This window comes from Medicago truncatula, chromosome 1 (genome assembly GCF_003473485.1).
Source record: "Medicago truncatula cultivar Jemalong A17 chromosome 1, MtrunA17r5.0-ANR, whole genome shotgun sequence".
Classification (NCBI taxonomy): Eukaryota; Viridiplantae; Streptophyta; class Magnoliopsida; order Fabales; family Fabaceae; genus Medicago; species Medicago truncatula.
In genome coordinates, this window is record NC_053042.1 from 16096271 (window position 1) to 16107132 (window position 10862).

Below are 10862 nucleotides of genomic sequence, written 5' to 3' on the forward strand. Positions count from 1 at the left end.
CAATACCCAATTCAAAATTGCAGAATCAAAATCGAAATTACAATTCTAAAAACAACACAAAACCTAGTTTGAAATTACAGAAGAAAAAAAATCAAGAAATTGATTCACCTTCATCATCACCTTCCTTTTATTTTTCTTTCTCCATCGAAATTACAGACCCATTCAATTTGATGATTCTCCTGTTAGAGTCATTGATTAATTTGATGATTTTTGTGGAACATGTCTAAGAGATTAAAAAGTTTAGCACTTAATTCTCTTGTATTATCGAAAGCCTCTCCAACAACTTTCTCCATTAGAGCCAAAAACTGGTGTGAATCTGCACAGAGATTTCTCTAATTGTGTGCAAAAGCAGGGAATGTTCAAGCATGTTATACATTAGGCATGGTTAGAATTAATAAAAAAAAACTAAATCACACTAACATAAAAAACATAAAACCAATAGTTTGGGATTTACGAATTTATCTATTGAAATGGTTTAATTTATTTTCTTTTAATTTTGCAAATTCGAGTCTACTGTTTGCAAAACAGGGGGAGCAGTGCATTGCATATGGCGAAAGCTACATTTGAATGGATCTGCAATTTTTATGGAAAAAGAAAAATAAAACTATTTGATGAATTTTGGTGATGAAATCATGATGATATTCATGTTTATTTTTTGTTTCTGGAATATTTTGTTGGGTTGTTTATGAGTGGTGATGAAGGTGATGATGAATATTATGAAGAAGAGAAATGAAGATGATGAAGAAAGGGAAAACAATTAGTTTTTTATGACCTTCAAAATCCAACCGTCCTCTTTTGTAAAAATAGATCAAAGGGTTAAAATTAAAAGATTAATAGGATCTATGGTGGACCACTCTTAAGATTGGTCCACCATAGACATTTGAAGTTAAACTTAACAGTGGATGATTTATTTGACTGACGGAGATACAATTAAGGGACCAAAACATGAGTTTTATTACTTATGGGACCAAAATGAAAATTGGAAATTAATTAGGGGACCAAATGACCTATTAAGCCTAAATACTAACTTAGGAGCATTGGTCTAGGTACGCATGTCTTTTAACCTAAAACTGCCTGACTTGAGTGTTAGAGTGTCGTTACATGTACCACTCCCATCATCCAAGAAGAAGGTTGTTTATGAAGGTTCTCCTCTCAAAGGCTATTCAACACCACCATCAAGAGATCTCATGCCCGGTGGGATTAACGGCAACATCACTAGGAATTGAAACTCAAACTAAACTTTCCATTCCTTTTCAAACGAGATTCATGGATAAAACATGCCTTCATTCAATAGCCAATCACAACCACCCCTTCCCTAATACCAATATGAGGGATGGAACTAGAACATCCCCCTTTCCACATGTTCCGGATCAGCGAAATCCTAACAACATGATGGTGCTCCAACCGCATCGCTCATTCCTAATAGTCGCCAGAACATCTGCGATACCCCCCACCAATTTTTCATTATGTCCGATCCTTGTGTCCATAATACCAAATCAGGTGAACTCCATGACCAATCCCGCCACCCCAAATCCGAAAGCGGGAAGAGCAACGAATGATCGCCTTTGTAACTTGATCGCGGTGTTCAAAAATTAGTCAGAACTCATCGTGACCAAAGGCAAGCGCCTAGCCCATGTCGAATCCGTTCAAGTCCAGGTTTAATTACTCGGGAGCCTCAAAAACAACGGTCTCCTTCAGAACGCATCCCTCAGGAGGTAAACTCAACCATCCTAATCCCCCTTAAGTCTGGGATCCATGCCTCACATTCCTCAGAAGATTGATACTTTCAAAGGTCCCCTTTCATATCTGGTGGGAGAATAGGAAACCAGGGAAATGGATATTGTGGGGGAAAGGGAGGCCACGGGGGACGTGGTTTAGGATAAAACCGCATGCCTTCCTCTCCTTTACCACATATAGGAATTTGTTGGAACAACGGATCCCTCGTGTAGAGCCGTCACCATTCACCATCCTCGTCACATGGCATGTATGACGAGGAAGTAATCCCAAGGAACTCCTTCTTGATAAGGATAAACAATTAGCTTATACCTCGGTCCCTCTAGAAGTTGTTAGCTTTCCAAATTTCACAAAACATTGGATCCCGAAGATTACCCTGAAACGGACGACGCCCTACTCTCCTTTAGGGATGTTCACAGTTTGTTAAAGTGTAAGATGCTTGTGTTAACACTACGTAAAAAAGTTATGAAGTGATACAAAGCCCTAAGGCTCATATCCATTGATTCTTGGACAGAAATTTGCATGAACGAGGTTCACATCCCACTTGACTACTTCTTGGAAACAACCCAAGTCTGTCAATAACCTTGGAACTATCTGCTAGGGAAGGGGAAAACAGAGAAGCAATCTAGGTGAAGGGGGCATATAAAAAAAGGAAAACATATTTGCTAAGAAAAAGTTTGGAAAAGGGGACCAAGTTCGCAGAGTATCGAGCTGAAAGTCCCATAGGACTTTTCACAAATAGAAAACATTGCAAAATATCCCGAAAACCATAAATAAATGTTCTAATACTCCTCTATTTTGAATCATAACTAAATAATATGCTAAGAATAACGAAAATTGACCTTTCATCATCAACACATCAATAACATTGTCCAATCAGTTACCCTTATCTAGTGTATGCAGATATATGATACAAAATCGGGTTTCAAGTTTAGCGTCCTTGGAGTTCATCTTATCTTCATCAGTGCTTAACTGATAAGCCGTTGTGATTAAAAATAAAGTGAATTCAACCAACTTAGCGGCATATGGGACACATTTTTCCATCTCATTATCCGGGTGAGCACCCCTAACCCTGTAATCACACTCACATTATTCATGCTAACCAGAAATCGTAGCTTAGACAGACTGAAAGGAAGAGGATTCGTTAAGAATGACATAAACTAAGTAGAAAAATGGATTAAATCATCTTGAGTAGGCCCCCTCACGAGGAACTTTTCACTTTTTAACAAGATAAGGATGAGGGATAAGAGAGGACATCCCTATAAGGTTTGGATTGCCACTACTTCCCACAAGACGAGAGGACGAGACAAGGGGTTCATGTTTCGTGGTCTTCATATAACTTAAAGCCCAATTTCTTCCTGGAAAAAGGACATAAGATGAGACATCCAAAGAGACAAAAGTAAAACGATAAGATGTACCTAGAAAAGCTCCTACTTCCTCTACACTACGTCATCCTAAGAGACCCTTAGAATTAATAAAAGTTGCATGAGTTCCTCCTTTCCGATCTCAGAATTAATCAGCTTAAAAGTCTCCAAAAAATATTTTAGGTCATTTTAAAATTCCAGTTGGATGAAAAGGAGGTAGTTCTGCGTAACCTTCTGGATCCCCCTCGTATCAACAAAATATCGTTGAACCAAGATGTCTGAAACTTAAATTAACATCGAACATCTCGGATATCTCTTTCACCATGCATGAATTTTCTCCCCGATCGGGATGTGACGACAAATGTTCTGGTGGACCGCCAAAGTTCTCAACTTGGTTACCACGTAACGATATTTAAAGTTCTTTGTGGACGGACCCTTTGAAAGAATCAAATAATGTCTACGATTGGTGAAACGAGAGACGTAGGTTACACCCTACCTATTTTCTTTCTCCATGTCACTAGTTCTCACTTTTACCTAGAACGATGAACATTCATTATCCCTCATAAAACCCATAAATGTCGTATAATAAACTAGCCAATATCATCCTGTTACACCTATTCCATATCATTAATCCTAAAAACAACCATGCATAAAAGAAAAACAGAAAAATCATAAGGAACACATGACTAGAAACTTACCATTTGAACAGTTAAAAGGATCAAACTTGCATGATAAACATATTTGTGAGAAAATGTCAATGAGAGGAAAGGAAGACAAACTCTTGAAGAAATTAATATTGGAACTCATAAAGGAGTTTGAGTGAAATAGAAAATGAAAGAGAGAGACTCCCTTTAAATAGAAAGAGAAGGGGGAAATACAGGAGATTAAAGGACAAAATCTCACAGTGGAAATCAACCATCACCATCCAACAATTCGTAACCTTTCCCTAACTAGCTTGTGCCTCAAAATTCAAAATACATCGTATCATTGCTTGCGTGAAGCACAACGCTATAATAAAGGATATCAATGGTCGGACCTTTTGAGACACACATATAATGGATTGGTGAAATATTGTGTCACCATGGAACAAGCACTACCTAAACATCATCATCAAACCACACCATCCTTCAACGTCCATCTCACATCTTAAAATAAAAGAATACATATTAGGCTCTGCCACGCGGATGTTAAGTATACAAAAACAAAATCATATGCTCGGATTTCCTCTGGGTTCCCAATTTTACTTAGTGATTTTTCGACAAGGGTAAATATGATATATCACATCTGGAGAAATATACACAGGACATAGCGCACAAAATCAAGCTATCATGCAAGCCAAATCTCCTTTGGATATGTAAGTTGATTTTGTACGGTCTCTTAAACAGGCCATGACTTCTTAAGGAAGCCAATTTCATAGACCCATACCGCGCGGACCAGCAATATCGAGATCACAACACAAAGTCAAAGGCTTGATGACCAGAACAATACTTGGTCCGCTTATACAGGCCACACCTCATATATCGAAAGCTTTATAAGAAAGCTATTACTTGACTCCATCAACTAATAGCTTGAGGCAACGTCTTTGGTCTATGCAAAGGCCCAAACCAAGGTTAATTCCACATTTCCGTCATCATAAGTCCAGAAGAACCATGAATTGGACATGTCCTTTGACCACACTATATATTGATCCCTTGGAACAATTTGGGTCATCCAAAACAGATCGAGAGATATCTCTTGTGATTTTCTTACAGTTGTTCTTGCGGTAAAGGTTCATGGGGCCAAGACTCAAAACCTACACTATAAATATTAACTTAGCAACATTGGTCCATTTACACACACATTTTACCCTAAAACTAACTAATATATGCACGTCGCTTACTGCCTTGAGCCTTTGAGTGTCTTTATAAGTACCACCCTCCTTCGTCCAAGAAGAAGGTTGTTGACGAAGGTCCATTAGTTAAAGGCCACTCAAGACCACCATCCAGAGATTCCAGGTCCGACATGATCAATTAGGTTGCACATCTACACAACCGAAACTTTTAAAATTTACACCTATAGTAAGTTTTATTCTATATTGCACATCGTAAAAATTTCAATGAGAAATATCAACATGAACTTTAAGGGCACATGTTAAAAAACTTAAAAAATATTTCTCTAAAAATTCGAATACTTATTTTTTTTTATAAATTTATAAATTGTTTTCTTTAGTATTTCGTTCGTCGCTTAATATAAAAACCTTCAACAAAAACTATGGTATTGGGAAACATAATTGTTATAAAAAATTATGTTACTTTTGCATATTTTATCCATAAAATTATGAATAGCATGAGAGAAACACAATATACGTTTTTTTAAATGAATACTTCAAAAAGTTTTAGAAATGGTTTGATATTAAAAGACAAAGGAAAGTTTAAAAAGAATCTTATAATTAATAAAGGAGGGAAAACAAAATTTCTACATTTTGGATTATTTAAGAGGTACACTTAGAAGTTAGTAAAGCTTTTTTCTATTTGCCCCATTGACTTAAAGTATCTCTCAGTTCTCACCTCATATATCTTTAGGCAGCTCCGATTTTTTCTATGCCGGGAATGACTAGCAATACAGAAAGAGACTTGACTTGATTTGTAATTTTCCTCAAAGCCAAAAATGTGTTCCAAGGTTGACTCAAGTTTGGAGTTTATTTCAAAATACTACCAGTATGCCCCTAAGCCATATTTTTGTGTTGTGAAAATAATTTATACTTTTTGTAAAAATAAAATCCAAATTCTCTATTTTACAATGGGTGTCAATTTAATAAAAAAATAAATTAAAGTAGATCTTGTTTATATTTTTTCATCAAAAAAATTAAAATGAATTTTATTTTCAGTATTCAATATAATATCAATTTTTCTTTTCGTCAATTTTTTTTTTCAATTAGATCCTTTAATTAATACAACATGCTTTACTTTCAAAGCAACATTATATTTCACTTTCATTTATAATAGTAAGATAAGAAACATACTAATAATCAATAACATAACTTGTACAATATTTCCCTTTTTCTAATAAGTACAAATTATGAAAAATTCTATGGTGAAGTCATGAGAATGACTTTTTTGGTGAAGTTAACACTATAACATAAAAAATATAGTGAGTAACACCTCACTGTTTGTACAATGGCATCAAAAGTTCAGTCCTCATAGTATCATCAATTCATCAGATTAACAAGACTACACTTAATCTAATTTTATCCTACCTTGTTTTAAGCGTAACACCCCATAAAGTGTAACACTTAAGAGTATCACATAATATCATTAACTCTGTTTGCATGTTAAAAATTCCAACGACAAAATAATACATGTAAGTCCAAGAAGTTGCAATTTTTACTAGATGAATTACTATTGATCATTAATCAGTAATCAACAATTTAAAAATGAATTAAACATTAAGATCAAAATTAATTTTTTTTAAAAAATCAATTTTCTGACTGCACCGTAGAAGCTCCCATAAATTATATGAGTGAGTGGTAAATGATGGAAGTCTACGCTTCTCATTGATGTTCTTCTCACTCTTAGTTCACTAAAATTGTAAAATTACTTTTTTTTTTTGTCAAACTCTTTCTTCTATCCATTACAGTTGTTAATATATGTGTAAAAATCATAACCAACATTTATTTTGAAACAAAATGAGTAATTTTTTTTACAAATTTCATTTCTCTTCCTTTCTTCTTTAATTTTTACTATACTTTGACAAGAATGTCGAAAATGTTGGGCTGAAAGTTGTGATCGAGCTTCAAACTTTAGTTCCTCCACTTGTGTATGTGAGTTTCGTCTATTTAAAAGAAATAAAAATATTAATTCCTTGTAAAAAAGAGTTATTCTATTATGATGAAAACATTTTTTAGTGATTATTTAACAATATTTTAGAAAAAATTATTGATGTTGACTACATTCCATAGAATGAAATTTATTTGGCCCCTAGAACACGGAATCATCTCTATAAATTAGTATAGTTCATTTGATGGATAACACAAAAATTTATTTGCTTTGTTGAGGCTCCTAAAAAAATATATTATGGCAATGGAAGAAGGCATGATTGGAATTGAGTACACAAAAGATGGAACTATTGATCTTAAAGGAAATTCTGTTCTCAGATCCAAGACAGGTGGTTGGAAAGCTTGCTCATTTCTTGTTGGTAAAATTTCTATCTCACACACTTTATGGTCATGATTTTCATTAGAAAAATGTTATTCGGACACACATGCATGCACTTATCTGCATAAAATATTAAGCTAATATTTTTATATAGAATTATTTGAAGTGGATTATTTATAATCTTTACAATGAAAAATAAGAGACATTATTATTCAAACTTGGTCGCATTCATTTATAAATTGACACTATTATTCAAACCACATTACTCATTGAACTGAAGTGTTAATTTGCTTGAATAAATTCATGTCTACTGCAGTGTATGGGATATTTGAAAGAATTGCTTATTTTGGAATATCATCAAATTTGTTTGTGTATTTGACAAAGAAGCTTCACCAAGGCACTGTCATCTCTTCAAACAATGTCAACAATTGGGTTGGCACTGTTTTTATGACTCCAATATTAGGTGCTTACATTGCTGATGCTCATCTTGGTCGCTATTGGACTTTTGTCATTTCTGCCTTTATTTATTTATCGGTATGTATGTCTCTTGATTACATTTCAATTTTTTTTTTTTGTGTTAACCTTCGGTTTTTATAAGAAAATGATCTTTATAATCCATAGTTCGACGATGAGGTAAATATAATCTTTCTAAGAATGTAATTTGTTTTTTCAATGAGCAAAATATATTGAAACACCTAAACCAATGGAGAAGGTGTGATAAAGAAAAAAAAGGTTATAACTATATTTTTAAAAGAAAAAGGTTAAACTATGAAATTATTATTTTATTATTATTATATATCTGTATATAATCTTGTAAAAAAAATATATCCACATCTAAATTCTATCTACACTATATTTGTGCATGTTAGTCCTTTATTGTTAGGATATAAGACTTTTTGGTAAATATCAAGTTTTCTTAATATAAAGCATATTTGATATATCTGGTATTTCAATACAAAACTAATTGTAATTAGAGAATCACCTAAATCATAAACTAATTTCACTTTTGAAAAATAACAATGAGAGGATGGGGAGTACAAGGACACAACTCTTGATTTGTGTTTATTTGTTAAAAGATATCTTGTTAAAAATATATTGTACTTCCAAAATATCCATAGTTAAGTGTAATCAAGGTCTTATAATAATTCATTTGTTTTGATTATTGGCAGGGTATGTGTCTACTTACACTATCTGTTTCCTTACCAAGCCTAAAGCCACCTAAATGTCATGAAATGGATGTTACAAAATGCAAGGAAGCTTCCACACAAACACTAGTTGTGTTCTATGTTGCACTCTACATTATAGCAGTGGGAACAGGTGGGACCAAACCCAACATTTCAACCATTGGTGCTGACCAGTTTGACGATTTTGACCCTAAAGAAAAATCACTTAAGCTCTCATTCTTCAACTGGTGGATGTCTTGCATTGTCTTTGGGTCACTATTTGCATTCACAGTTATAGTGTACATTCAAGATAATGTGGGTTGGACTCTTGGTTATGCTCTTCCAACTCTTGGACTTGCAATATCAATCATCACATTCTTGGCAGGCACACCTTTTTATAGACACAAATTGATTAAAGGGAGTCCATTTATTAGCATGGCTAAGGTCATTGTGGCAGCTATAAGGAAATTTGATGCAGTTGTTCCTGATGACCCTAAAGAATTATATGAGCTTAGTTTGGAAGAGTATACAAAGAAAGGAAAATTCAGGATTGATCTCACTCAAACATTCAAGTATAAATTCTACCATACTCACTTTTACTTTGATCATTTGATTTTACAAGGAACACTCACTCGAACACTCTTTCAAACACTATATATCTCTTTTACCGAGTGAAATTCATGTTTGTCACATCACTTTAAAATGGGGTTCATTTTCAAAATAGTGGGACCTGCATGAATTTCATTCTGACTGTTAAAAACTACTACACAAACATAAATATAAGCAAAAAAGTACAAGTACCATTTTGCTTGGTCAAAGACGTGTCTTATATCCTGATACTTGATTACACTAAATTAATTCATTTTCGCAAACTACCACCAGTGTCGACGTGTTACTGTCAATGTCGTGCTCTGTATTCGTGTTAGTATTAGTATTAGTGCTTCATAGAAAGAGAGTGTTAGACTAAGTATTGTTATTTTTCTCTTATTTTAAAATATTAATTCTTGTTTGTATACATGTGCAGGTTCCTTAACAAGGCATGTGTGGACACTGGTTCAAGTACTAGTAATGAATGGATGTTATGCACAATAACACAAGTAGAGGAAACCAAACAAATCCTTAGCTTAATACCTATTTGGGTTGCCACATTTATTCCAAGTGCAATGATTGCTCAAATAAATACCCTTTTCATAAAACAAGGAACTACTCTTAACAGATCCATTGGCAACTTAAAAGTTCCTCCAGCAAGTTTAACTGCATGTACAGTTTTGACCATGATTATCACTTACATAATCTATGAAAGACTCATTGTCAAGATTATGCAAAAGTTGACCAAGAATCCTAGAGGTATTTCACTTCTTCAAAGAATGAGCATAGGGTTCATAATCCACATAGTGATAATGACAGTTGCATCCATGATTGAAAGACATAGACTTAGTGTGGCCAAAAAACATGAAGTTCCATTAAGCATATTCATTTTGCTACCACAATTTATACTTATGGGAGTGGCTGAAGCACTTTTAGAGGGTGCAAAAATGGAGTTTTTCTATGATCAAGCACCAGAAAGCATGAAGAGTCTTGGAACATCATATTCCTTAACTACTACTGGAATTGGTAGTTTTCTCAGCACTTTTCTTCTCTCAACAGTTTCACATGTCACTGAGAAACATGGTGGTCGAGGGTGGATTTTGAATAACTTGAATGCTTCTCATCTTGATTACTACTATGCATTTTTGGCCATACTAAATGTCTTGAACTTTGTCTTCTTTGTGGTTGTTTCAAAGTTCTATGTGTCAAGAGCTGAAGTTTCTAACTCTCTAAAAGTTCTTGAAACAAAACTTACAGAGAAGAAAGCAAGTAGTATCAACTGATCGGAAATCAGAAACGAGAAGATTATACTACATCTTTGATTAGTGGCGGAGTTAGACGGAATTTTACGAAGGGGCAAAATATAAATGTAAAATAAAATAAAATTTTATGACTCTTAGGTTGACAATTTTCGTTGTCGACAAAATTATCTTGTAGTTACTATAGATATTGAAAGTATCAAAATAAGGTTGACAATTTTCGTTGTCGACAAAATTATCTTGTAGTTACTATAGATATTCAAAGTATCAAAATAGAAAGAATAAATTTATCAATCAAGTGATATTTTTTTTGTCTTTTTCTACATATTTTTAACAAATAGATTTATTAACTAAATATAAAAAAAAAAAAGGTTGAAATAAGCAAATAGACCGTGCCAATATGGCTTGGTCGGATGTCCTTTAAAAAAAAATGAAAAATACCATTGGAGTTACTTTTTTGATGATTTGGCACATTTTTTACGATGTGGCGTACATATATTGGTTAAGTAACATTTGATGGCTTGGTTGGATGTCCTTGAAAAAAAATGAAAAATACCCTTGGAGAAACTTTCTTGATGATTTGGGCACATTTTTGATGATGTGGCGTACATATATTGGTTA

The 10862-nt window shown here is 33.7% G+C and overlaps 1 protein-coding gene across 1 annotated transcript; it reads left to right on the forward strand.

The window, feature by feature from the left end:
- Window positions 1-7115: 7115 nt before the first annotated feature.
- LOC25482999 (protein NRT1/ PTR FAMILY 5.2) lies at window positions 7116-10514 on the forward strand. The gene is made up of 4 exons (XM_013611623.3): window positions 7116-7271; window positions 7548-7765; window positions 8401-8966; window positions 9419-10514. Exons 1-4 carry the CDS (start codon window positions 7151-7153, stop codon window positions 10263-10265), a joined length of 1752 nt encoding a protein of 583 aa, XP_013467077.1. The 5' UTR covers window positions 7116-7150; the 3' UTR covers window positions 10266-10514.
- The last annotated feature ends 348 nt before the right edge of the window (window positions 10515-10862 follow it).

Excerpts from the sequence above, each read along its gene's own strand:
- LOC25482999 (XM_013611623.3), top strand. The coding sequence starts at position 7,151 with ATGGCAATGGAAGAAGGCATGATTGGAATTGAGTACACAAAAGATGGA. Across the intron at positions 7,272-7,547 it reads AGCTTGCTCATTTCTTGTTG|TGTATGGGATATTTGAAAGA; the intron begins GTAAAATTTCTA and ends TGTCTACTGCAG. Across the intron at positions 8,967-9,418 it reads GATCTCACTCAAACATTCAA|GTTCCTTAACAAGGCATGTG; the intron begins GTATAAATTCTA and ends ATACATGTGCAG.